Consider the following 27,650-nt stretch of genomic DNA (forward strand, 5'->3'; position numbering starts at 1 on the left):
CTGAAGCAGGGCTGCACGACTCAAGCACAGCAAAGAGAACAAAACTCTTCATAAAGAAAGACCCTTTAATAAAGGACCCATACATACTTAAACCGGTGATACAGCTGATCTATTCATTCACAGAGGCAACATATGCACAGCGGAACATTGAAGAGCAGGGAATACACATATGAACAATTATGGCACATATTCGATCAGACTGAATCAATAACACCCTGCTGGACTGGCATAAGGCAGGTACAGTGTTGGAATAAATTTGAGTTATCTAATACACTGTCATAAGCAGATTGCAATTTGCTCTTCAGTAAAGAGGTGTTGTGCTTCATATTGGATCAAAAAATACTCTGCTGAACCAGAATTTAGGTTTATCAATTAAAAGAGGTAAATGATGAGATGATATGATGTATGATATATGGTAAAAACCCAGAATCCAGTCAGCTTGGAAGCAAAAGTGCAACATCAGTGGCATCACCCCATTTTCTGAAAACAGCATTATATATACACACGGGAAAAAAGTGACTCTTCTGTGTTCATTTAGTGAAACCACCACATCGTCATCTTCACTGATCCAGTTATTTCACGCTGGCCAACAGCGAAAAGCAGGTACTAGCCACAATGCATGCTCAAGCAATGACGGAGTCCCTTTGTTCAGTCATCAGAGTGCATAGCATGCTGGACTGCTGTGGAGTTCCACAGGGCCATTTCTTTTCATCAGCTTGGGTGGTCATCCACTCCCATTTGTTACATAGGTCTGGTCTTAAAAATAAAGGATGATGCATAAATATATAACAAACTAGGCCTTCATATCAAACTAATAAGCCAATGAGCCATTCAAGACATCATAAAGCAGTTTGGGGAACTGTAATGTAGCACAAAATATCCCTCATTTAGGGCATAATTGGATGAGCAAAGTCTATTATGAAGCAACGCAGAAAAGAAAAGGCAGGGGGGTTGGTGGGAGGCAGACATGTAGCTGAAGAGGCAGAAGCCAACATGCAGCCCGGCAGCTTCGTCTCCAGTCTTCAGCGCCGACAGACTAGTGTGCGACCTCTGACCCACATGAGCCAGGTCTGCTGGTGGAGGGGAGTCTCTAGCGTATGATGTCCAGGTAGTGCAGTTCTGGATACAAGCCGTTGATAAGGAGAGCCAGGAGGCGGTTGGCGTCGTGCAGACAGTGGCCCGGGTACCTGATGAACTGACAGGCCTGGCCCACGGGGTCCTGCAGCTCGGAGTACTGCTTATTGCCAGGCATGGACTCCAGCACTGCCAGGGCCTAAATATACAACACAATTCAGGGTCAACAATCCCACAGATTGATTTCTATTATGGATTATGATGCATGGCTTCATCTTAGTTTGTTTAGCACATTAATGAGACACACCTTCCTATCAACTCATATACTGACAATTCACTAGACAGGAACTCTCCAGGGAAGGGGATGGGTTTTGTGCTTTATACTACTTTCTTCCTTAAGAATCTCAAATAAGTAACAATGGCCCCAGTATACTTGAGCAATTTCCTCTGGGATTAATAAAGTTTTCTAAAACCACAGCTGTCCCCAGCTGGCTCTCCCTCTGGACCTGTGTGACCGCCTCACCTGTTGAGCTTTGGTGGAGAGCTGCAGCTCGGTACCGGGCTGCATGCGTAACTGGCACTCGGAAGGTACCTGGACAAGCAGAAAAGCAGACATGCTGCGAACCACAACCCGGAACCTGAGGGGAAAAAAAAGAGCGCATGTATTATGATTCCAGTGTTAACATGAACTTCATTCGGGAGTCATGTTTCCAGAACTATTTTCAAAATGATGATAAAACACACTAAATTACATTGCATTCAGTAATATAAGAGGACACAAAAAGTCCTTCATTCGTCATTATATCTTAGAATGTAAGTATTATGAAAATGCAAGCCCATTATACACGGGATGATGTATTTCTACTGCAGTTTTATTAAATATGCTTTTTTTGTATTGTCTGAGATATATGTAAATTCTATTTGCTTAATTTAAAGATGAATGGAAATATGACTACAGTCTGTGTTTAAGTGTGAGTGCATGTGAAAATCTGGCCATTTAACAATTGCGCCAATTTTTTTACATAGCACCTGCTAGACAGCGGGGACTTCCTGCCGAGGCCAATGGCTCCCAGGATTCCCGAGTTGAGCCTCTCTTCCCCCAGCTGGGTCAGGTGAGCCTGAATGCCAAGCAGAGAGAGAATAAGTGGCTCCAGGCCACAGATGTCCCCCTGCTCCACCTGAACCTGGATCAGCTGAAGAGCTTTATGGCACCACAGGAAGAGTTTTGCTTCGTCGTTGGGGCCACTGCCAGCAAGAGACAATATGAGGTTAACACAGACGGATTAAAACGGAACTGGCAGCCCTCAGAGCGACAGCATGACGGTCACCTGGGAAAAACCTGGTTGAACCAAGTGCTTAGGAGCACCAGGGTTTTCTTCTCGTTGGCCAGCGTCTGTTCCATGTTGAGCCCCTGGAGGACGTAGACGTACAGGGTGAGGTAGCTGCCCAGGGACAGGCTCTCCTGAATGAAGTCCTCCACTGTCAGCTCTGGCACTTGTAGCGACACCAGGATGGGACCCCAGCCAGAGTACTGATCGGCACAGCCTCCTGAAGAGAATAGAGAGCCACATCGATCCAATCCTCCCAGAACAGAAGACCTCACTGGAAGACATTATCAGTGCTTGTCGCCAATGGCGCCAGATTTAGAGGTTTCAATTATATAGAACAAATGATGGAAAAATGTACGTACATCGCCTAAAGAGTATATTATTTAACCATAACTTTGAATAATCCTCCATGTAAATAACCACACACCACGAACTTTGGAAAATTTTCGAAAGCGTTCTATGAAGATGTCACATGGTGTCCCAGGTTCAGTTTTTAACCTTAATGAAGTGAAACCTTTGACATATATTGTATATTATGAGGCTTTATTAGTCTTGATTACCCTCTGTGAAGTAGGACTGGATGCAGGCCTCGGTTGTGCGGGTCATGTGACGGACGGAGGCCAGGCAGCGGCAGGCGGCGGTGAGGAGCGGCAGCACCAGCTGCCCCCGCGCCCTCCTCTCCACCCACCCGTGCAGCTTGGCCCCCAGCCCCTCTGCCGTGGACACGCTCGCTCCGTTCAGCAGGGTCAGCAGCTCGGCAAACAGACTGCAGGTGGCCATGTGTCTCTGCTGGAGGTCTGTGTCTACAGGAAGGGCAGCACAAGGAAAAACACAACACACTTTCACTACCGCACTCGACTCCATATGCAAATCCATGTAATGAGCAGATTCTACTAGGCGACAGTTCCACTAGCATAAATCAATACATATCTATTCGCTCTCTGCAATCAGTTTGATAACTCCTCTACATGGTCCTGTTTTATGAGTCCTGAGGTCCCCAGTAGGTAATCTGACTTAATTGATTAGGGTGAGAAAATAAAGCAGCTATGCAACGTGAGAGCGTCGTACCGGGAGGGTTGAACACAACTACACACTCCAGCATTTTCTCCATCTCACTCTCCAGAGAGGACAGGCTGATGTTGCCATTCTGATCTAGATCCGTCAGGAACTGCACCATCAGGTGGAGGAAGGCCTGGCACTTCAGAGTCATATCCTTGGACAATTAACAAATATTCTGTCAGAACATTTGACTGGTTCAAGACTAATGTCAGTTGAAAGGAGAACCTGGGGTCATTGTGTTTAAAAATCGATGTGCTTTTAGTTCAGGGAGGTAAAGCCCACACACACCTGATGCTGCTGACCATCCAGCATGGGCCCAAAGCCTGCGACCATCTTGAGAAGTTTGAGGATTAGCTGGGAAGCGCCGTCGTGACTGAGAATCAGAGAGGATGCGTAGTGTGTGTTGACGTAGCCGATGACGTTCTGGAAGGATGAGTGGTCCACTAGATGCCATGGGAGCGAACTGCACTGACCCAGGAGACTCAGCAGAGGAGATTCCTGGTTGACAAAAAGAGCCTGTTTACACTTGTCCAAAGTCCTGAAGGTGAACGTTTCTGCGGAGGGAGAGCTCACTGGTTTGCGCAGCAGGTTTTCCTCTTTCGCCAGAAAGACCATTGTGTAGAGCAGATAGACCACCATAGTCTGGGCCTGTAATGAGGGATGAGGGCCCATGGCTTCGCTCAACACACTGACCCAGTTCACCTCACACAGCAGCCCCCCAAAGAAGAGGAAACAGCTTTTAGGGCTGCCCCGCTCCACCTGCACAATAAATCAGGAGATTTTCAGTTACCAATCGCAGGTAATCTGATTCAATCCCATTTACACTCTGAGATTTATATCAAGTGATCACACATCATGAGAAACTGGCACTCAGATTCAGATTCAGAGCTAAATCACATAATACGTTAATCCAGCAAGCAACAGACTCGGCATCACAGGCTCAGATCCCAGCAGTCATTCTCTCAGCCATTTCTCGCCAGGGAGCTCTAAAAAACGTGACTAACAGGAAGTGGAAGTTTGGATAAAGTCCACCATAAATCACTGCAGTGAGTGAAGCAGAGTTAGCCATCATATCCCACATATTCCCCAGTTGCCCAGTGACCTCAATTTACACAATCAACTGCACAGACAGGTCATGTTGTGTAAGACACAATTGTGTAACACCACTATAACCGTCTCTCATCGGGATCTGAAACTTGTGCGTGTGGAGAGCATGGAGTGATAAAGGGCGATATTCTTTAGAAGCCCAGACGCACATAACCAGTAAAAATCTGAAGTGGATGCGAACTTATATTAAACAAAAAAATCAGCAACAGCACTCCATGATTAGGGACAGTAAGTGGGTCACGTCTCACATTAAAGAACTGTCTCATGAGGGCCTGGTCCGGATGCAGGTCTTTCCAGGGCAGGCGAGCGTATTCTGTGTGGTGGGTGTACAGGATGTACTCGGGCATCTTTGGAGAGGTGCAGGTCTCACAGTAGTGCATAAGGAGGAGCCAGAGAGTGCCCCTCTGTCCCACCAGCAAGTGCTCTGACACAGAAAAATAAAGGTGGCATAAAATATATAAACATACATTTTATGCCAATTGTGGTCACAATGAATGCCTGGAAGGACTGAATTTATGTTTACTTAATTCAATAATTCTATTAACCTGCATTCATACAGGCTGGAAAAAAACCCTACCCTGAACATAGCATGCAGTGAAGTTCCAAACAACACTTACCTTTGAATTTCTCATGTAAAGTTTCTGTTAACTTGACATACAAGCCCACCAGGCTAGCAGCCAACACGGTATCTGACTCAAGCCAGGGGAAACAGCGAGGGTTGCTGTGTTGAGAGATTTAACAGGGTAAACATTAGTTAACATTAGGTTAGTATTCAGTATTAGTATTTTTGTTCTCATTTTATTGTGGGTGCCTTTAGGTTATTAACCAAATGAGACAAAGATTGAGTTTTTGGAGATTCATGACTGTATATTATAGTCATAAAAAAAAAAAAAGACAAGCTTACCTTGCATCATCCGTGTCAAGAACCAAAATCCACGGCTTGAAGAGTTTGACCATTTTGGAGTGCAGATCCTGAACCACTAAAAAAAACAAAGGCAACTCTTTGATAAACACGCAGAAAGCAATTAAAGGCACAGTGCATTTGTCCTGATCTCACCTTGAACCAATTTGTTGCTTCCCACTGGCTCCTTAGCACATTTATTCAGTTCGTGCTTAATGATATAGTTGATTAGATATCCCCAGAAGGTCTTGACCTCCTCCATGTACGGCCCCCATTTAGATAGGAGTCCAAAGCTGCGGAAATCATCCTTGGAGAGCCGGAGCTTCAGGAAATACTTTGAGAGCCACTCTATGGTTTCTTCCACCTGAAGTCATTTTTTTCCATATAATTGCATATTTAGACAATAATTAAGAATAGAGTACCAAAATATTTCATACTATCATAGCAGTTCAGTTCAGCTTTTTGTATGAAGTAATACTGATGAAGAGGTACTGATACCCACAAATCAGATCAAAGACTTTTAAGCAAGACCAAATAAGCAAGACATTTACTGATGATCACAGATGTCTCCAAAGAACCTGAATGTCAGCCAGATATTTTTGGTGGGAAAACATAGTATCCATGTCTGTTATAAGGTTACCTGCTGTGGGGAAAGGTAGATAGATGGAGGCCCTGACATGGTGGAGATGGAGGCTTTAGTGGATTTCTTTTTAGGTGGAGGAGAGCAGCCCAGCACTCTCAGAGAAGCTTTCCAGCACTCTGGGCTCAGCAGTTGCTCAGAGGAACCTGAAATTGATTCATTATTCATGAGCAATAAATAAATTAATAAATAAAAACTTTGTAAGAACTCAAGATCAAGTCACTTTGCATGAGAAGCCTGAGGAAGTCACTGTAGTGGTCAGGAAACTGGTGGCACAGCAGGCTGGTCCAGTGTTTACAGAACAGGTTGAAGGGCATCACCACCTCTGGGTCGGGCTCTAGACCACAGGCTCCCAGAGCGAGGTGGATGAGCTCCATCAGACGGCTGCGCTCAGCAAAGGTGGGCTGCGTGGCAGAGAGCCACTGGCCGAGGTCAAACTAAGGCAGGGAGAGGGACAACATCAAATCAACCAGCCAACCCATGACTTAGGCCACACAACAATAAGCAAAGAGATATTTAAAGTAAAAAAACAGTGGCTGGTTGCTGTGCGAACCTTTGTGAGCAGCATGAAGATGACGTCACCACTGTCTGCATGAAGAGCTTTGGCAACCTCCTCGTACATGGTCACCAGCTCGGCAGGGGAGGCATTGGGAGTGAAGTAGGGGGACAGCAGGTTGCAAAGTCGACGGTTCAGCAGGATGGTCTTTAGGATGTGGCGGCACTCTGTCTGTATGCCCTGGATAAACACCTACATACAAAGAAAGAAGACATTTTTTCCTTTAATTATCCAATGTTTAGTTTTGTACCTCTAGTCAGTAGAGCAGATTTAAAGGTCCGATTTAAGGTGACACGATTTAAAAATGGGACAGTTTTTAACCAGAAACTTTAATAATAAAAAAAAAAAAAAAATACATTTTATTTATAGAGTGCTTTTAAAGGTACGCTTTAAAGTCACTTTACATAAAACTGAAGAGTACAAAAAGCACATTAAAACATTAAGTTTCTCATAATAAGGAAATGCACTGAAGCACCCTGTCTGCAGATTCATAATAACAGCTCATTACTACTAAACAAAACATCTTGACTTATTAAAAATAATATGTACATTGCACATAGGTGTGCAATGTACATTTAACTAGACTACATTTAACTACATCTAACTAGACATAATTTAAATGTAGAATCTTCAGTAAAACTGCCTCATGGAACCTCCCTGTTTATGCATGGAACCTCCCTGTTGGAGAAGTGAAAGTGATCGTTTTTGTCAGACAAGTGGCTTCAACAATAAAGCGCTGCTGCACATGTTAACTGAATCTGAATATAAATGCACATTTGCACCTACCTGTCCCAAAATCTCTACACAGGAGGAGTAAAACTGGCGAGTTGGGGGGTGGCGCAGTGAGTCCTCACACACAAACGACACCACATGATAAAAGGCTGTTATTCCAACCTTCAGGATGGCTGGTGAGGGTTGCATCTTATAAGCATTTACCAGGGCACTGAACAGACACAAAAGAACCTTGATCACACATGTAGAACATCTCATATCTTACACCAAGGTATGTGGAGCACTATGGATTAATAATGAGAAATAACGAATGTAAATCATTACTAACAGAATAAGCAACAGACGGAAAATGTTTAAAGTGATGTCACAAAGTCAATCTTTGCACCACATCCGCAACCATACCAAGCATGCAAATGGTTATCAGCATTAATCAATGTGCAACATAATGTAAAACTTGCAAAATATCCCCCTTAGACAGGTATTTAATGTCATGCTAATCAATTGCCAATTGATTTCAATTACTTTGTTTTGGGTCAATTTACTCCTATACTGCAGCAACAGGGTGTTGTCTGCAGGAAGCACGTGGATGAGCATGAAGGTACTGACGTGATGAAGTTCTCCATATGCACAGCAGCCTCGGCCAGACTCTGTGGTGGTGGTTTGATGGTGTCGTTCTGCAGCTGCTTGATGTCCCTCTTCAGCGTCTGGATCTGGTTCAGCACTGGCTCCAGTTTGTGCATCCCTTGATACTGCAGCCCAACCAAAACACACCACAGCAAACCCTGAGCGCACCATTTCTTACTTAAGATGATTACCAGACACCTGCCGTGTAATCCCCATAGCTCCTGTCCACTACATATCTACTTTCAAGATCCAGAAGATGTGCCTGGTGAGTAGATACTCGCTGTACAGATGATGAGTGCATTATTTTTCGGCATTTAACTCCTCAGACAGGACCACCTCCATACCAGCATCAGTATTAAAACCTTGGTTAAACCATGCAACCTATTCAGAGGAGGATATTACAACTATGCAACAATGTAGGTCGGGTACTACTGAATCTTCCAATGGGAAATTATGTAAAAGTGACTCAGACTAGAAGCAGACTAAAAGTTTATTTGGAGATCAAGTTGTATAACTGTGAGGCTTCATAGCTCTCACCAGCTCTGACCTTGATGGTGATGTGTGCGGGGCCCTGACAGGCCTGCCCCCCCTTCCCTTTGCACTCAAGCTGCATAGAGAGCTGCTCCTCGCGGTTGCAGTAGAGCTGAGGCAACACCTCCAGCAGCTCGCTGTCCAGCGCCACCTGCTGGGTCTCTCGCAGCGCTGCCAGCCTGAAAAAAGGCATTGTGAAAACAGCATTCTGGTGGAAGGGCCCACTGGCAACACATTTACAGTGAAGTCTTGTATCTTTCTGTATTCTTTTTTACAAAAGTCAAGATAAAAGGCAATTAAATTGATTAAATTAAGAAATATTAAGAACAGCTACAGAACAAGGGAGGTTTGATGGAGTAACACTTTGAGGACACAAAATTAGACAAAATTGTAGAACAAACAGAATTCAGCCGAGAAAGCGCATCCAGCACAACTGCTCAGGTGGTGTCAGGGCTGTTTTCCTCACTTGGCCTGGTGCTGGAGTTTGGTGAGGTCATCCTGGATTAGGGTGATGGAGGAGGCCTCATCAGACAGGCACCCAGGAGAGATGTCTGGGATGGGAGCCCTCATCGGCTGCAGTGCCAGGGCTGGCTGAGGGGCATCGTGTTTTTTCAGGTTAGTGAGGATTCGCTCTCTTGCTGTAGGATACAGGAGGACATTTAGAAGCCACTAACATAAGCATATATACAAGAGAATATCTAGTTTTCAATCAAAAGCATTGAAAGGTTTTCTATTAACTATAAACAGTTGTTGCCATAAAACATTCAGACTGACACACCAGGACTGTCTAATGAACATACTTACCAGCCTGAGGGTTGACGAAGTCGGTGAAGATTGAGTTGGCACCACCGTGCAGATAGACCGATTCACTCTTCACCTTCAGCCAGAGGTTAAGCACTTCATTAAGGTCATGCTGAACTCTCTCGATGTCCAGATACTCCATCCACACCTCCTGAAGAAAGTACCAACAGGGACGGGATTAACACACTTTCCCAGGAGATTACAAAGCATACAGAGCATGTGGAGAGGGAGACTGACCTCTTGGCACTGCATGATTTTCGCAAGTTTGTGAGCATCGTACTGCTTTGGCAAAGACGGCAAGTACACTTCCTGTTTCTGAAGGTTCTCGTCGTCTAACCAAAACGCAAATACAGCAAAGAGCCTGGAACAAATTCAAAGAACACTAAACACAAGTACAGAAATGTACGTATAAAAATTTGACTAAAGCCAATCCCCAGACTAATACAAATACCATGATTAAAACAAGCCCAAGATTAACGCTACAGAACTAAAACATAGATAAACATTGAGATTGGGATTAAAATTAGCATTTAATACAGCGATGGAATGACGCCTCATACCGGACTAGTTCAATGTGCAGCTGAGGTGAGGTCATGAACTGGGTGATGGGTGTGCCCGGCAGTGACTCTGTGTCTGATAGCCCCTCGATAGGAGAGCAGGGGACCTTCAGGGCCTTACTGGCAACATGGTGAAAGTCCGCCACCTCCACCAGCCTCTGGCTCAGGTCCTTCAGCAGGGAGGTGTGGGCCGATGAGTGGAAGTACCTCTTCCCAATGCAGCCTTTAGACTCCAAACTTGGAGAACATAACATAGCACACAATTTCATCACTGTGGGTTAGGACTAGGATTTAAACTGATTCCCATGTAAATAAATGCCAGAAATCACAGTACTGCATTGGAATTTTTTTTAGGCAGCATGTTGAAAGATGAAGCCAGTGTACACATACCCAAACTCTGGCCCAGGCTGGCGAAGGTAGAGCTGGAAGAACTTTTGCCAGACCAGGGGCAAGAGAGGATGATCAGCGGGTGTGGCCAGAGCCTGATGGGCCCATCGGTAGACCATCAGCCTCTGCACTGAGGGGACCACATGCAGCTTCAAACGTAGCTGAGCTTTCTGAAAACATTAAAAACAAATTAATGACAGTGATGTTTCTCCAAATAAGGAAAAAATACTGGATACGCATTAGACAACTTAAATCAAACAAAAACACTGAAATTATTTAATAAATTATTGTTATTATTTTTTAAACTTCATTAATCCTGAAGGAAATTGCTTCTCTGCTTTTAACCCTCCCCACACACTGCTCCCCGTGCGCCTGTCATGGCTGCTCACTGCTCACCAAGGGAAATGGGTTAAAAGCAGACACACATTTCCTTGTGTCACTGTGTACTGGCTGTGTATAACAATGACAATCACTTCACTTTCACTTTCAGTGTGTGGGGACGGTGATTTGCTCAGTGGCACTTTGGCAGATCGGGATTCGAACCGGTAACCTTTTGATTACGGGGCCGCTTTCCTTAACCGCTAGGCAACCACTACAACACTAATTTATTATTAATTAATAAATCAATAAAACTGACTACAATGGTACAAGGCAAAAACAAGAGTGAGCTCCACCTTGAGGGCCTGATCTGGATGGAGCACTGGATTGGACAGGAGCTCGTGCTCAACACAGCGGCGTAGTTGAGAATCCTCCTCAAAAATGGACTCCATGTTCAGCACCAGCCAGCCAAACCAGACCTGCGAACACAGCAGACGATGATCACGAGGGGAGAAGAGATCTCCAATCTGTAAAAACACAAGAATAATGCTGTGGAGAACCACCAACTTGCCTCCTCTGTTAACGAACCGCCTTCAATAAAGGATGGTGTCACATTTCCAGCAACAATCCAGCCCATCAGTGATGACAGGAGACCTTTGTCTCCATGGTAACCTAAGGCATTCTAAAAGACAAAGAATTAAATGACTCACAGGATAACAGGCACTGCTGAAACTATTTATTTTTATTAGAGATTAATTTTCTTAATCTAGATTAATCTCACTGTAATATTGGAATTAATCTATATTAATCTAGAGTAAAGATAAATTAATCTAGATTCTAGATTAATCTACATTAAAATGGCTCATTTGAATTCTGCCGAAGGCATTCAGAATATGTGTGCTACCCAAATAATGACTAAAAATAAGTCTTTGAGAACGGGTTTCTCAAGACAGGGGGCGCATTAGACCAGGGGCTCATGTCCTGTTTCCAAAATGCATCACAAACTGCTTGAGAAAGCTGTTCTACTGTGATAATTGGTGATGAAAATAAATTATGTTCAATAAGATGTACTTGTGTTTACCAACTGTTTATTCAGTTAAATAGCTGCATCCATGTTACCACCTCACGTTTGATGTGGTAATTTCACAGTTCGAAGACTCGTTCTCGCCCCCTACAGTGCAATTCGGCTAGGTATACATCCGCGCTAAAATATCAAGGTGAAAGTCATCATAGTGTAGCGGTTCTTCTTCTGCGTTGTGTAACTTTTTGATTTAGTTTCTTGAACCACAAATGATGAGCTGACACCCAAGAGATTTTCTGTGCAAAGTGTATTCTGTACTCTCTCTCACAACTCACGCCATGTGTCCAAGAGAACTGAACATTAACATAAAGCATTCACAATTTACAATACTGCATTCCTGTACAAAAAGCAAGGTCGCGTCAGAACATCGCGTCAGAACATCGCATCACACATCGCGTCTTTCTGCACCTCTCTCTACAATATACAGTATTAAAAGAACATAAAATATTCACAAAATAACACACATACAAAATATTCCTAATATGTACATAAATTAAAATGAAGGAAATAACTTTTGGCACACAAACCCCACGCACCTCTCACAGCTCACGCCATGTGTCCAAGAGAACTAAACCGGGTCTCAAAAACAAAATAAAAGTCTTTAGAATAAGAAACAAAAAGACACAAGAAAGAAGAAATATACTTATAAATCTAGTGTAACCATTTAACTCCGGCACAATAGCTTGCGTAGTATAGATCCAGCTCCCAACCTAACTTTGTGAATAGATTAACGGCGATAATTTTTTTTATCGGCGATAAGAGTCTCACGTTAACGCAGCACGTTAACGCTGATAACGGCCCACCACTAATTTTTATATTATATACTTTTTTGGAAATAATTATAATTATTTCTGAAGCTATTTTGATAAACATGTTAAAACATTTATCATTATATCAGTGAGAGTGAGTGTATTGATGTAGGACAGCATGTGTCACCTTGTGTTTCTGATAGAGAATTTTCTGCAGACACTCTTCTTGTTGGTGCAGGAAGGCAGCCCGACATAAGTGGTCCAGCATGTACAGAACAGTCTTGTCTCTGTGCCAAAGGTTCTGTTCTATTAGAACCTGCACCCAGAACTCCAGAACCGCAGCCGCACCAACACGGCCAGGCCTCGAGCTCTCCAGAATATGAGCCTGGAGGGAGGGAAACACAAGCATATTACATGACCACTTTGTTTACTGACCCAATAGTGTAGCGGTCGGGGTCTGTGTCAAACGCTGAATTAGACCCAAATCAATATTTTCAGAAAGGACACATCAGGCCGGTAGAAAAACAATCAAATCTGCAGTTTCAACAATGTCCATGTTGACTTTGTGAGGAACTCATTAAGTGCAGAACATGACTTCACCGATCATACACTAAAAGTATAAATCTGGATTATTTGCCTCTAGGTGCAAGAACAAAAAAAAAAAGCAAATAAAACATGGAAACTGGGCCTCATTAAGGTACAGTGTAAAAATATGTAAATATGTAAAATGTAATGTAGAAATATGTAATGAAATCAGAGATGCAACGGGCCCCTGAGACATGGGTCAGGAGACCGCACCTGAATAACGCTGTTGAGGAGCCTGACATTCTCTCCGTGAGACGACCCAATGAGGTGCTGGGCCACCTTCTGCGTGACTTGCTGGGTCACTCCCTGTGGGGTCACACTGTCCAGCTGGAGAAACAGCTGAATGCAGCTCAGGAATCTGTGTTTAGGAGGAAGAAGAAAGGCTTTATTGTATATCACAAAATGTAATTATGACCATCAAAGAGAGTAATTCAGGAGAACATCTCAACTGTTCACTTTTGAGCAGGTAAAACTGGCAAGGATAGGCCAGTGGCATGAGGTTATCCAGGACGTGAACAGCAGCTTTGAGGTGACGTGACTGGACCAGAGTTTTCAGCAATGGAATGCCCTCACTGCAAAACTTCTCCAGACTGCCAACAAGTCACACACACACACAGACCATTAAAGAACACTTCCACCATTTTTAACCACATGAAGCTACAGTTCTGTGAAATGAAGATCCCTTTCAGCTAAATTGAAAAATCTGTTTCTGCAAAGGTCTTACAAAGCAAACCCTCGGAAGGGCATTACGTAAATAAGTGACACAAATAACTTTTCAGCATGCTGTCGGAACCAGGGCTCCTGTGCTTGAAAAAGGACATGATCCTGACCTCCCTTACCTGTGTCCGATGGTAGTCATGTCAACAGCTAAAAAGCAGCCAATGGGAATGACAGCCTTGACAGCTTTAAGAACAGGGTGCATTGTGGGAGTGTCCGTGAGCTCAGGAACCAGAGGAGTGTTGGAAGGAAGGGGGGTCCATGCGTCCTGAGGGCTTCGCTCATATGTATGAAGCTTAAGTCGCAGAATCAAATCCCAGGCCCATTGGTTAAAGGAGGCCTCAGGGGTGTGGCCCAGCCGTACCACACTAGCAAGGTACGAAACCTGCAGTACCAAAAAGCAAGTGGCATCTCAAAATTGGGATAATTTTTTAGTATCATAAGTAATGACACAGACCGGGGACATTTTTCAGCATTAAATATAAGTCTGTTCTGGTAAATACCTGCTTGATACCCTCAGAGATGAGACCTCCATATGGTTTGTCTGTAAGATATTTCTGATATGCCTCCACTACCAGAAGAGCCACCTCTGTGTGTAAATCCGCAGGTAGAGTCAGATAGCCATTCTGGAAATAAAATAAAATAAAATATATAAAAATAGTTTTAGATGTGCAAAAACAAACATGTGACATGTTATTGAAACTTACAGACTGAAAGCCCCAGTTGAGGCTCTCCAGAATGATACAGGCCAGTTTGTTCTCCACAGCTTGGAGGCTGTGGTCTAGCAGCCACGCACGAATCAACCCCACCTCACTGGGGATGGGCCTCCACAGGTGCAGAGGCAGCTCCTTAAACAGGTACAGAGACACCTACACAGAGAAACTGTGTTTAAACTGAGGTCATGACATCCTCTCCTACGCCGGATGATGAGTAATGAAGAGAAAGGGCATTATGATAGCGCAAGAATTTGATTTGAACCTAAAAAGACGACAAAACTATTTTCATAAACTGTAACAAATAACAATAAAATGATTATTATTAATAGACTAAGTATAGGAAGAACATCTTCTGAATACATCTGAAACTATATTTGCACAGACTTCTCTGATCCTGCGGGCTGAAGCTATTATTACTGGCCAATGAAGTGATTGGCCAGATTATGCCGTCTGATTAATCAGGAATTAGATGCAGGCCTTCAACCAGGTACCCACCATGCCCACTTTATCAATGGTCTCCTGCAGTCGCTCCAGCAGCACTGAGATGATGTGAGGGTGGGCCATCGCTATAGCAGCTAGCAGCTCTCGCCCAACCTTGGAGAAGGTCTCGCGTGTTGCAACACCAACATATGACACCTTGAGCAATGGAAAACCACAACTGGTTGAGCGCAAAGTAATATTCCCCTCTGTTAGTATTAAGTTAGGTCTGTAGCAGATTACCTCATATATTTGCAGCACTATTGTCCTGACAAACTCGGGGTCTGCATCAGTGCGTTTGGGCTGAGCCATGTGGGCAAACGTGGTAAGCAGACAGATCCCATCAGAGCTGTTGATCTCCGAAAGCCAGTGCTGGAACTTCTCCTGGTGGCTTTGGTCTAGACACAGTCACATAGCATTAATCTCTCTCTCTCTCACACACACACACACACACATCATGTCAATGTGTAATTTATACTCAGGATTATCTCTATAAAATGGCTGCCTCACCACCCAGTCCCTCAACGCAGAGTTCCACACTCAGGCTGCAGCCGAGTTGATCTAACCCCTCCATCTCAGTGCACTGCATGATGTAGAAGATCTTCCACAGCATGGCGCTAGAGAGCGTTCCATAGGGCATCTCTGACATAAACAGCCAGATCCCCAACCTGACCAAACAACACAAAAAGGACAAAAAAACACTGAAAATACCATCTCCTATTACACATCCACCCTTTTTCATTTAAAACCTTAATGTTTCAGCAGGCAGTTGGATTCAAAGAATTCCATCTTCTTCTCCCTGCTCACCTCTTAGCCTTCAGCACGTGCAACACTGCCCTTAAGAACAGATGGTCGAACTCCACCTGGAGCTTCTCCATGGAGAAGGACTGCTCCTGCAGCGTGGTGCGGGTCACACCAGTCAGGCTGACGTACTGGGCCCAGTGATCGCTGACGTAGCACAGGGTCATCCTGGACCACCGGACACATGCAGAAATTGAGAAATGCATATGCTGTTTATATGAGGGGGCTACATGCGACAGGGGGCCAAACCAATAATGATTTACTATGTCAAAAACAGAACAAATTGAAGATATACTGGGGTCAAACAGGGGTCACTGCCATGGAAACTACCACCAACATGGAGCCTATGATTAATAAATAATTCTTTTGATAACATATAAGTAGAGTAGAATTTTCATTACATTTGGTGAAAAACAGCATTAGGTCACAAAAAAAAAAAAAAAAAAAACTAGCCTGATCATAAAGCCAATGCGCTTCACAAATTGCCGGTAGCGTGCCCTGTTGTATGTTTGCAGGCCAACTGCCAGTAGCTCAACCAGTGACGACGCAAAGGCAAAGATCTTCATCATCTTCTGGCTAGTGGTTGCCTGAGGGTGATAGCTGCCTGAATCGGTGGGAGAACAAACTAAATGAGTTTAGTATAGTCTACAAGCCTTTTGCATGTTTTTTTCTCCCCATTTATATTGCAATTGAATTTAATGACCTTGTGAGGACATTCCCAACAAATGTTTGAAAAGCTCATCAAAGGGGAACTGGTAAAAGAGAGCGATGAGGTCATCTTCTGACAGAAGCATCCAACTGGTGTCGGGGTCTTCGTCCTGTTGAGAGAAATTCATTTTCACTGCAGCACAGCACATAGTGTAGACAGCAAGATGTGGTCTCTGCATTTAACCAGTCACCGTTAGTGAGCAGTGGGCAGCCACGACAGGCACCCGGGGAGCAGTGTGTGGGGCCGGTACTTTGCTCCGTGGCACCTTGGCGGTTAGGGATTTGAACCAGCAACCTTCTGATTACGGGTCCACTTCCTTACTCACTAGGCCAGTGCTGCTCCATGATGAGGGTGGGGGAGTTAAACCCTCTAAAATTTGGCCACTGTCTACCACAAATGTCCACTATTAATTTTGAATGAATAGTATGAGTCAGCAGCTCGAATTCATTACTGACTCCACTGGACACAACAGATGTGGTGGATCTATGGCACTTTGAGATCTAGAAATAGATAAGCAGTCTCACCTCTTCTCCACCTTCATCCACCAGGGTCCAGTTTCCCGATGTGGGGCCAGAATGACTGGCTGAATTGCTTTTTGTTTCTGAGGGCTTCATGTGACACAGGAAGTCTGCACGGTTCCTATTAAGACAATTACAAAAGTCACGGTTCTGAACTAGAGACAATCCTGTTGACTAACTGCTTCACACACACACACACACACACACACACCTGACCGGAGACATCAGTATGGCCAGAGCCTGCATGAAGTGATACACTCCTGACGGATTCTCTAGAACCTTTATCTAAGGAAAAGACGAAATGCACAATGGTCATTTTCAATGGAGATTAAATAATCAAGTCATCTGACATCAAAATAACTTTTTTTGTGAGCATATTCCCAAAAGTAAGACTACTGTTCAAGAATCATCAGATTCTTTAAAAATACTTGACTTGTTGTAGTGTTATATCATTACTATGAACAAGTTGCTGCTATTGCTGCTATTGACACTGTCCGTATTTGAAAATAATGTAAATTCTTAAGCTTAACTGAACAACGTAATTCTTGTTTAAATGGCAGATAAGTGAGGCAGTTTCCTGTCAATATCCTGCAACTGTGACTCCACCTTCATTACATAACTAATAATTAACCAAATGCTGTTTAAGAATAGTGGTGAAAACATCACCTGGAATACAAGCACTTGCAGACTCTTATGGACAACATGTAGACGCCAAGACTCAAATAAAACAAACACCTACTTGCAGGAATGGCACCGCCCACTTCCCTACACCCGCTGGGCAGCAGAGCAGGTGGCTGAGGAGAAACAGATGCTCTCCTGTCGACCCGACCCTGTGCAAGACCGACACCTTCACAGCATAAACAGAGTTCACCATTTTAACACACGTGTTCTTTATTACAACTTTGGTTTGTTCATTACACCGTTTGGTTTTACTAGAGCAACCACAGTTATACACAGTGCTTAGACATTCATATTTAACCTGCTGACTTTGCATTTCATCACACAGCACAAGGAAGATAATCATAGTAGTTTGTACTTTGAACCGGAAAAATGTTGCATGCATTCACGTTGTCTTGGTATTTTTCATTCTTGCATGATACAAAAATAACTTAATCATGATGTGATACATATTAAACTAGATTTTCACTCAGAATTAATGATTCACATATAACTGCATATTACAGGAAATGTGTGCTTTTAAAGAAGAATTCAATAGTTTCTGAATAGCTGTACGTAATATATTGTTATTCATTTTTTTGGCCAAACCCTTGTCTTTGTGTCTGGATTTTTCTGCTCACCAGTTTCTGCAGCCACAGGTGGACGTCTGCCTGAAAGTGGCCATCGTCAACCACCCTACGGGTGAAGCTGAACAGTACACTGATACTCTCCTTCAGGGGCTGCAGGGAAGCAGGCTGGGACTTCGCAGTAGGACAGGCTAAAGGGTGACAGACCAGAGACATGGACTTACCACCAGACTAACCAAACAAAGCTTTTGCAGAGGGAAAGAGGAAAGATTATCTCCCATAGCTCCTGCATTCCATGAAAACCAGCCGGTGTTATTGGAAACTGTGTCACACCTGACCCTGGGTCCTGTACAGCCACGCTGCGGGTGATGTAGTTGCTGCTCAGCAGGCGGTAGAGGTACGACTCTACTTGCAGACGGGACAGGAGGGTGGTGTAAGAGTGTAAGGCCACGGTCTGGTGGAGCAGCTCCGCCTTGGCCCGAAAGAGTTGCTTCAGCTCGGCCACAACGGCTTCATTCAGCACCACTTGCTGGAAGCGGTGGTACCCACACACCTTGGTCTGATCAGCGCAGACCCCCTGCCAAATAAAGAGTACACAATAAAACATTCTGAATGAATTGGATAAAATGTGACTATAGCATTAATTCAGTAAATAAACAGTTTTTGATGTGTTCAAACTGTTAAAAGTAAGGTACTGCTGTCTCTTTTGCCAGATATTGTGAGAAAGTGTTAAATCAGAGCCATGTGAGCAGTGAAAGCCTAGAGGGTATCAGAACTTTTGCCAAAAAAAAAAAAAAAAAAAAAAACCACACAAGAACACAACCTTGCTATAAAATTAGGATGAATGTGTAGTGGGTAAAAAGACTGAATTCAAACACATTAAATGTATAAATACATTGTGTTTCTTTTGCAAATAGGCTCTTAATTGTACATGGTATATGGAATTTTACATTTTTACATGTATTGTGTTGTTCCCAAATTCCTTGTGTCGTTTTTGATTCTGATATACCAATAAGCAGCTCTACACTGATATTTTTGTTGTTTTTGGAAAAGTGGTCATCATTTAGGCTTTATTTAAATAAATATACTCTAATCCTGACATTCATTTAATCATGAACCATATACCTGCAGGGTGAGCTGTTCATCTCTGAAGGTCCACAGGCGGTTCTGAGCACTCTTGCAGTCCGAGTCGGCTGCCTGCAGCTCGGTCTGGGCCTGGGTCAGCTGCTTTCGGCAGCGCCAGTAGTTCATCAGCATCTCGTGGAGCTCGTGGCCCTCCTGATAGGCCAGACCCTCAAACTGGGTGGCGTGGAGCTCCACGTTCTCCAGCCAGGAGCCCGGCTCCCACTGCCGCAGCTGCTCTGAGGTGAAGGCCTGAACCTGAGGACTCAACCTGGGCAGCTCTGGGTAGATTCTCTGCTGAGGCTTCGGCTCCTCACCGATATCCACCGGCACCAGACTGGGAGGAGACGACTCCTGCTCGGTTAGGGGTAGGACTGCAGGGGTCTTCAACTCTTCTACCACCCCTCCAGAAGAGTACTGGTCAACCAGCAGCTGGGCCTCCGGAGCAGGAAGAGTTGGATACAGGGCTGGAATACTGCGGATTTGGCCACCGGACTGTATCAGCGGCCGTTCAGAGTATTTAAGCTCCATTAGCGCAGGCGGCTGATTCTCTGCTAAACAACTGAGCTTAGACCGGTCCGTTTCTTCAGGGCTGGGAAGGGCCTTGTCGACTCTGCTGCTATTACTTCCTGCATCTTGGTCCGTGAGAAGTCTCTCTCGTTGCACTGCTGCGGGCCAGGGGGTCTGCGGCGCGGCGCCTTCGCCACCCACAGCGAGGAGGACATCGGCGAAGTCTGTGCTGGGCACGGAGGAGCTGATCTGGTCCTCGGCCGCATCCCGTAGCTCAGGCAAATGAGAGGCCGCCTTCACAGATGACTTCTGCTTTTTCTCCTGTCGGCATTAACCAACACTCAACCCTCAGCCCTCAACACACCGACTTCCACTGTGAACAAGAGACGCGCAGCGTGGCACACTTACCTGGGACTTCCCAGCGGACTTGGCCTTTGGTTTCTTTGGTCTCACAGCCTCGGCCATGGTGACGACAGCTTTGGCCCTCTCAGTACATTCCTTGATATCTCTCACCTACAGAAAACTTGACCTCAGCCCATCCCTAAAAACAAAGGGGCCGAGCCGCTTTCTCCTTCCACGAGCAGCATCACAGCGCTGTGCCTGTCCACAAGATCTACTGTTAAACAAGTAGAACAAATGGCCACTTTTAAAATGATGTCTACATTTACAGCATTTATCAGACGCCCTCATCCAGAGCGACTTACAATCAGTAGTTACAGGGACAGTCCCCCCTGGAGACACTCAGGGTTAAGTGTCTTGCTCAGGGACACAATGGTAGTAAGTGGGATTTGAACCTGGGTCTTCTGGTTCATAGGCGAGTGTGTTACCCACTAGGCGACTAGTAATAATATGACTACACAACTCTATTGGAAGAGACGTAACTGAGATCACATTAAAAAGGACTTCACGGACTTGAAGGGCGTTGTGTGGACGGGACGACTGAAGAATAGAGACAGTCGCAGCAGCATGACTGACCTGTTATGTTAATGATCCAAGGCTGAATAAGGGAGCTGGGAACTGTCCAGCCAGGCAGCCAGTCCCCTTGACGTCCAGCGCCGAGAAAAGCGGCGTTAATTACGAATGTCTGTAAGTAAAAGCTGATCAATTTTATTTCTGCGACCCGACGTAACAGAGAGAGCTGCCGCCCTCTCGCCGCGTTGTGGTATTTTGCTGTGCGGCTGTTTGTTTTGCTCCCTTCCAGGAACACTATCGCGTCTACCGATCACATGACTCGCCAGCCCTTCTACGGGTACCGGGCAGGGACGGACAGCGCGAGTTATTCATAACGCGTTTGTCAGTGAGAATTACGTTAATGCAATTTGCAATACGTTTAAGTTCTCTCACTTCGCTCAGTCATAAGAACATTGATATTAATAATAATAATAAAGCATAAGTATGCTTCAAACAAACACACCCTATGTGATTCATTTTGAATATCTGCTCGCCAGTATTGCATTGTTCAGAAATCGATCGTTGTGGGTGTTCAGGACACTAACCCAGAGTTAATATAAAGTGTTTCTTCTCCGATGTGCCAGCAGAAGAAGATTCAGAGGTACAATACCATAATTACAAATTTTTATTTACATTATTTACAAAATACATTTTATTTTTCCCTTATGCAAACATTTAGCAGTTTCCCTATAATCAACAAAATGTATGGTCACACCCTGCAGAAGCATTATCACATTTAAAATGTATATAAGACTTTGTTATTAGGCTTCGTTAGTAAAAAAAAATCACAATATATCTGAGGTAAAAAACAATACATTCCATGGACAGATAAAATGACGCAAACCACTTAGTACTCTGAAGTTACGTACATATTTTAACAGAAAACAGAGACACATCTTCACATCCAAGGATTAAACTGTTCATCCCAGTCTCTGACAGAAGTAAGATTTCAGTCAAAGGTCTCTCCATCACTTATATCTTCCTGGGAATACAAACGATAGTGATCAGACTTGTCTAGCAGGCCGTTTGTCTGGCAGACATCTCCATTGTGTGCTATACAATCTGGGTTGGCCTCCGCTTGGCTCCACTCTGTCTCTTCACAGATGTGCTCCAGGTCTTTGCTGTATGCTTGGCTGAGGGCAAGACTCAGGATCTCTCTCTTCTCCTTGTAGAAGCGGAGCTCCCTGCCAGCCCGCCTGGCATCGGCCAGCTCCCTCAGGGCTACCTGCAGCTCGTGGGAAACCAGGCCAGGGCTGCGCTGCTCCTGCATCATCCAGTCCAGCACCATGTGGCTCCTTGTGCACTCGTCCAGTCGGTGCTGGGAGTAGTAGCTTATGACATGCTGAAAACAGGACAAGATCGAGCAAATGTCATGATTTGTAATAAAATTTATCTGAAAGGATCTAAAAAAATTCCTCCTGAAGCCTACCTGGCGACTGCATTTTCTTTCCCGAAAAGATTTTAGTGTTCCATTCCAGTGCAAAAGTTGGAAAATTGTCATAATTTCCTAGGGAACGTGGGAACACACACATGCACAGAATAATTTATTTTACTGCAAAAAAAGGTTTAAATCAATCAGTGCTTTTATGCAGCATTAGAATGATATACATCCCTCCACTATCAGCTGACATCAGAAGAAGCAGGCCACACATGGAATGTCTTTGTAACAGTTGTGGTTAAAATACAACGCTTTTAGTCTCACTGGACATCTGCCATCTTCAAAACTGTTAAAAATAATGAAGCGCAGATGTACAAACTGGGAATCATTATCATTTTTGAGGTGTATTCTGCATGATTGCAATGGATTATTATCTAACACGAAGTGTAATCAGTATAGTCTATCAACCTCGAACCCTTACACTCTACCTTTACAATCAGTCTTTATGATTTATGATGGGCAAAAACACTTGTTTTGATGCCAACATGTAACTTATGCGCATAACACATTTGCTGCATACTGCAGGTTTTTAGAATAAATAAAGTATTCTAGTGAATGCTTTGGAAATGGTCCACAGATTTAAACTGAATTAAACACAATGATAACAAATCGTATCGACTTGAATATAAGATCACTTTGCTACAACATTCATGAATACCTGAGGCCGATCGGGTATTCCATTACCATCACTAAAATGCATACATCAAATCTTCATAGAACTTCTTATTCATTTTGAAAAGGACATTACAGCTGGTTAGCAACATCATACTCTCTCAGTTACAGCTAACTAGACCTCCTTCATATAAAGTAAAGTGAAGTGATTGTCACACAGCAGCACAGCACACAGTGCACACAGTGAAATTTGTCTTCTGCATTTAACCCATCACCCTGAGTGAGCAGTGGGCAGCCATGACAGGCGCCCGGGGAGCAGTGTGTGGGGACGGTGCTTTTGCTCAGTGGCACCTCAGTGGCACCTTGGCGGATCGGGATTCAAACCGGCAACCTTCTGATTACGGGGCTGCTTCCTTAACCGCTAGGCCTAGATATGATGTTATCATATGATGTTAGTTAGCATTGAAATTAATATGCTGTCCTAGAATAAAATGACAAGAAAATCACAAAAGGCATAGTATAAAAAGTTACACAATGCAATGCATCATCAACATAAAAATGAGAAAATACTTTTACATGCAATTTTGTTAGAAAAGCACAACAAAGTACCTGAAATTCCAGCATTGTTTTACCGATGTTTGACTCAAGCATGAAACAGTATGCTCCTATGCCGGTGCTGGGGTCAGTTGCATCCTCAATTGTCTCCTGAACATGGAGGGAACAACAGAATACTTTTAGGAATCTGGGCAACTGCAGAATCAAGTTTCATTAGCCATGGAGGACATGGACGAATGTGATGCTTGCAATAAAGGACAAGTGGTTCACAGGTTCTCTGTACATTTAGAGTTGACTTTGACCTTCATTTGTTGCGAGACAGGAGGCAGTACGCTTCTCAGGCCAAACACACTGCACAGCATCACAGACAACCATTCTGGCAGCTCATTAACTTTGCATTGGCCTCCTGTTCTTAGAGGCATCGGAACAAGGGTTCAAAGGTTCACTTAAGTAATATAGCAGATGTGACACAGGGCAGTGATGGTTGGTCGAAGTCCCATGACATTGTAACATCCCTGTTCTGATTAACGCAACGTAATGTAACCTTGCCAACCCCCCTGGTAGCACCATGCCATTCATGCAGTGAAACTCACACTAGTGGTGGATGCAGCCTCCTTCAGGCTGCAGGCAATGAAGTCTGGAGTGATTCGACGAGATGGGAGCTCATTGAACATGGAGTTCATCAGGGCGATGCGTGCTGCGTCGCGTCTGGCCTCCGCCCGGGTGGAGCAATCCTGCACACACAGGTTCACGTGTTGTAGGCTTTAGTCTCACTAGGATGTAGCCTAATTCTGATAACAATGCTAATATGCCTTGTTGCAGGATGCATATTCACTACCGTCCAAATGTCAATGCAATTAATTGAGCCCATTCAGTTTTACGGGTAGTTTTCATACTCGCTGAGCTGAATTGCACTAACAAGGCATTTAACAATAGAGTTTTCTTATTGTTTTATGCAGCGTCATAGCAATGTTATTGCTTTGTGTAGTATTCCTCTGCCATAACTGTCGCAATGAATCATGATGCTGTGCTCTATGCAGACGCATTTTGCATGTGCGTGTGACAGATCAATAAATCTGATCTGAAGCGTCGGAAAACAAGAGTTGCTTTCATTAGCAGAGATCGCATGACGCACTGTCTCTTCTGCCACGGCTTGTCCCATGATGCTTGTCTGTTTTTTGGATGATTGAATTAAAAACGAAGCAGTGGCTGATGCCAAGCAATTTACGACGATTTGATCATGACACACCAACTTTATCATGGGATTCAGAATCTGGTTATGTAAGTGCTCGCCCAACAAGATCAGATGCACTGAACCCATTGGGGAGGTGGCTACGGCAAAAAAATAAGAGATATAATGACTGCATTTAAAGACAACTTTAGCCAAATGAAATAACAATAAAAAAAGTAAAAAAACAGGCAGTGCATGTGAGTGAGTGCAAACATAAAAGGAATTAAGGGGCCTGAGCGGATGGCATGTCTTTGATCTCCGTAGAAAATGCTGAGAAATGCGTTTTCACTGGAATCACTCTGCTGTGCCCGGACGGATTAAACCGAATAAAGGGGACCCCGCTGAATGGATGTGAATGTAAGAGGCTGGGCTGATGTGAATAAAAGCCATCGAGGGTGAAGCCAAAGACCCCGGCCAGCCAAATGGCAGCAGCTGCTGCCCTAGTATATGGATCTGCAATTGCTTGAAAGACGTACTTGGATCATAGACAAAAAGGCCATTGAAGGTTCCGGGTCTTTTGTCTTTTGCACCATATTAAACTTTGTTAATAGCTCTTTGCATGTGGGCTCCGGATGATCCACAGTTGTTAGATATTACGGCGGATTATGGTTTGAATCGGTACCATTGTGGATATTTATTATTGATGGCACCACAGATCACATCCATTTTCACACAGAACTGCACTGTAACATCAAGTTGGCACAAACGGAGTACAACGTATTTTCATGAGTAGGTGTCTGTAGTTCTAGAACTTTCCGGGAAAAAAACCACTCTGATTTGCGGTGGGTTTTGTGTAATAGGACTAATGAGAACCACCTGTGGCCCTCCCGTATTCCTCACATCTTCCCCTCGATTTTGGCTTTCGTTGGATGTTCACATGCAGCCTGAGCCCCCGGGAGACCCTTGTTTTCTCACAGTGAATGAGACCTTTATTGGTGTAAGGTCCTTCGGTGCCCCTCGCCTGCTCTCAGGGCAGCATGTGCGCGCCCATCGCGTTTTGCAATGCCGTTTCATTGGCAGCTCAATTACCTGGAAATTACCGAAGCAGCTGCCCCCCGGTAAGGTGACATAGCAGATAAATGGGGGGCTGGGAGAAGGGGAGGACTCGTACACAATCAGGCTCTCCGGCCGGACGTGGGCTCCTGTCACCTGCTTCTGCTCCCAGAAGTGATGGAGCATGGAGACGACGTTCACTGTAAATTCGTAAATTCACAGCGAAAATGAGCTCAGCATTGACACAGCTTTGTCAACTAAAACAATACAATTTTGTAACATTAAAAAAATACATTTCATCACTTCACTCTGCTTATATAAATATTACTTTTAGCAACTGTACCAGAAAGGGAACATTTTCTATTGTTTGACATTTCACAGATGAGAACTGTTTAGTTAAGTGTCAGGGTGGTGGACAGTTAGACCGTCAAAAGTGGGTGCAGACCCCTTTTACTCCAATGTTTATTGAACTTGTCCAAAACCAAAAAGAATTTTTCAGGTCTGCCTCCAATTCATCACATCTCGCCAGAGGAATGACATGCCAAGCAAATAAGTGACCTTAAGACTTGAACCCTGGCTGTTGATTTTTGTGTAATGGCCAATTGCCCTGTAGTGCCATTATGAAATTACACTAAGAGGGTCGGGGGTGGGGGGTGGGGGGTGTATGAACCTCTCTGAGGTGTTACACCTGTGATAACAACTCTTGAACTCAATGCTCTGTTCCATACCAGATACACACTGACACACACACACACACACACACACACACACACTACCAGTCAAAAGTCTGTGCGCACCTATTTATGGGTCTGACATTTTTTACATTATATAAAATAACTAAAGACACGTGATTGTAAAATAAAAAATGCATCTCTTGAAGTTGCTTTTGACGATGACAATAGTGAACAAAGCAATCATACTTAGCTTTCTCCTCCAACAAAAAAATACTCAACATGTCTCCATAACAACCACAGAGTTGGTGCATCCAAACTTTTGAATGGTAGTGTAACTACATACTACAAACTTGAAAGTATAGCGTACTGGTACATTATATTGAGTGCATGACTGATATGAACCAACAGACAGTCAGTAATGTGGCTGCAACACATCCATTATCGCATTAAAGAGGAGAGCATTACACATTGCTGTAGAGGGCAGCAGGTCTACTTCATTCCAGTGGAATGCATTTATTTTAGTGGAACAGTTAAAGTGTGCACCACCCAGAGTAAATATTATTCCATGGTCTGATAAGTATAATCGTGTGCATGTAACAATATATCTAATAACACATGCTGTGGATTAATCTTCAATGGGCAGCACTGTGCCACATGGACTGGAATTTACATGTATCCAGCCAATATATTTTGTTATTAAAAATTGTATGCAGGTTCACTAATGTTAAATGTGCATTTTCTATGAGTAGTGATTCTATACTGCTGACAAATGTATAAATGAATAAAAATAAATCCAACCCTGTTGATCTTATCATATCAAAGCTGAAAGACAGCCTATCAAAACCACAGGTCCCACAGAGCAGTAAATACCAGTCAAGTTGGAATGATGATTATGAATATAAACGCTGTTTTGCTTACAGTCTTTGAAGACGGCATCATCCTGTGGGTGGGTTTTGAACATGCTTGTCTCTGATGGGTCCTCGCCGTCCAGGAGCAGCTCTCTCTCACATGCTCCAGGTCTGTGTGAACGGCCAAGTGCTCCAACTCCAGCTCCAGCTCCGATCCCAGCAGAACAAATGATGGGGGGGGGGTGCCCCCACCCCTTTTAAACTCCATTCTCCTCTGGGCCTCCAATCAAGTGTGGCGGGCGCAGCTAGGCTGCCCCAGGGGTCCCCCTCTGTAGTTGGCCCACCTTTGTCAAGAGTTGAACTAATTAGCCGTGAGGTTGGCTGCTGTGGTTCAATCCCGCCTCTGCCCCCTTAAAATCTAACTCACACACCCACAGGCAGTGCCTCAATCCCCTTGAAGGAATGTTGCAGCCCCCTTCTCAATTCACTCAGGCCAGGTCGAAA

General features: G+C 44.1%; 2 protein-coding genes across 3 annotated transcripts; both read right to left on the reverse strand.

Annotated features, from left to right (window-relative positions):
- Positions 1 to 47: 47 nt before the first annotated feature.
- Positions 48 to 21,076, reverse strand: epg5 (ectopic P-granules autophagy protein 5 homolog (C. elegans)). 2 transcript variants are annotated; one of them, XM_028996935.1, is made up of 45 exons: positions 20,820 to 21,076; positions 20,253 to 20,444; positions 19,338 to 20,165; positions 18,546 to 18,789; positions 18,267 to 18,403; positions 17,708 to 17,815; positions 17,180 to 17,253; positions 16,975 to 17,089; positions 16,445 to 16,559; positions 16,195 to 16,345; positions 15,748 to 15,909; positions 15,451 to 15,608; positions 15,184 to 15,338; positions 14,959 to 15,099; positions 14,455 to 14,616; positions 14,251 to 14,373; positions 13,870 to 14,132; positions 13,480 to 13,620; positions 13,244 to 13,388; positions 12,633 to 12,830; positions 11,187 to 11,297; positions 10,972 to 11,094; positions 10,301 to 10,467; positions 9,914 to 10,147; positions 9,591 to 9,714; positions 9,357 to 9,504; positions 9,019 to 9,190; positions 8,569 to 8,731; positions 8,004 to 8,146; positions 7,452 to 7,608; positions 6,663 to 6,857; positions 6,333 to 6,546; positions 6,110 to 6,255; positions 5,626 to 5,833; positions 5,473 to 5,548; positions 5,186 to 5,289; positions 4,817 to 4,992; positions 4,035 to 4,220; positions 3,750 to 3,959; positions 3,471 to 3,615; positions 2,963 to 3,205; positions 2,403 to 2,622; positions 2,104 to 2,319; positions 1,598 to 1,712; positions 48 to 1,273 (listed from the first exon to the last, which is right to left on the reverse strand). In XM_028996935.1, exons 2-45 carry the CDS (start codon positions 20,307 to 20,309, stop codon positions 1,091 to 1,093), a joined length of 7,656 nt encoding a protein of 2,551 aa, XP_028852768.1. In that variant the 5' UTR covers positions 20,310 to 20,444; positions 20,820 to 21,076; the 3' UTR covers positions 48 to 1,090. The 2 variants fall into 2 exon arrangements, with proteins under 2 accessions (XP_028852768.1, XP_028852766.1); XM_028996933.1 differs by having other exon boundaries at positions 20,253 to 20,460.
- Positions 21,077 to 21,491: 415 nt separating this feature from the next.
- Positions 21,492 to 27,531, reverse strand: lix1 (limb and CNS expressed 1). Its single transcript, XM_028996701.1, has 6 exons — positions 27,217 to 27,531; positions 25,661 to 25,824; positions 23,994 to 24,134; positions 23,455 to 23,550; positions 22,225 to 22,302; positions 21,492 to 22,137 (listed from the first exon to the last, which is right to left on the reverse strand). The coding sequence occupies exons 1-6, from the start codon at positions 27,257 to 27,259 to the stop codon at positions 21,745 to 21,747; spliced, it is 915 nt and encodes a 304-aa protein (XP_028852534.1). The 5' UTR covers positions 27,260 to 27,531; the 3' UTR covers positions 21,492 to 21,744.
- Between the last annotated feature and the right edge of the window lie 119 nt (positions 27,532 to 27,650).

The sequence above is a fragment of the Denticeps clupeoides genome, chromosome 11, assembly GCF_900700375.1.
Source record: "Denticeps clupeoides chromosome 11, fDenClu1.1, whole genome shotgun sequence".
In the NCBI taxonomy this organism is placed as follows: Eukaryota; Metazoa; Chordata; class Actinopteri; order Clupeiformes; family Denticipitidae; genus Denticeps; species Denticeps clupeoides.

Coding starts and splice junctions, on each gene's coding strand:
- epg5 (XM_028996935.1), bottom strand. CDS start 20,309: ATGGCCGAGGCTGTGAGACCAAAGAAACCAAAGGCCAAGTCCGCTGGG. Junction 13,389..13,479: donor TACCTGCTCAAAAGTGAACA/GTTGAGATGTTC, acceptor TCCTAAACACAG/ATTCCTGAGCTGCATTCAGC. Junction 9,715..9,913: donor CTGCACATTGAACTAGTCCG/GTATGAGGCGTC, acceptor AATTTGTTCCAG/GCTCTTTGCTGTATTTGCGT.
- lix1 (XM_028996701.1), bottom strand. CDS start 27,259: ATGTTCAAAACCCACCCACAGGATGATGCCGTCTTCAAAGACT. Junction 23,551..23,993: donor AGGCTGCATCCACCACTAGT/GTGAGTTTCACT, acceptor CTCCATGTTCAG/GAGACAATTGAGGATGCAAC. Junction 22,138..22,224: donor AAAGAAAATGCAGTCGCCAG/GTAGGCTTCAGG, acceptor TCCTGTTTTCAG/CATGTCATAAGCTACTACTC.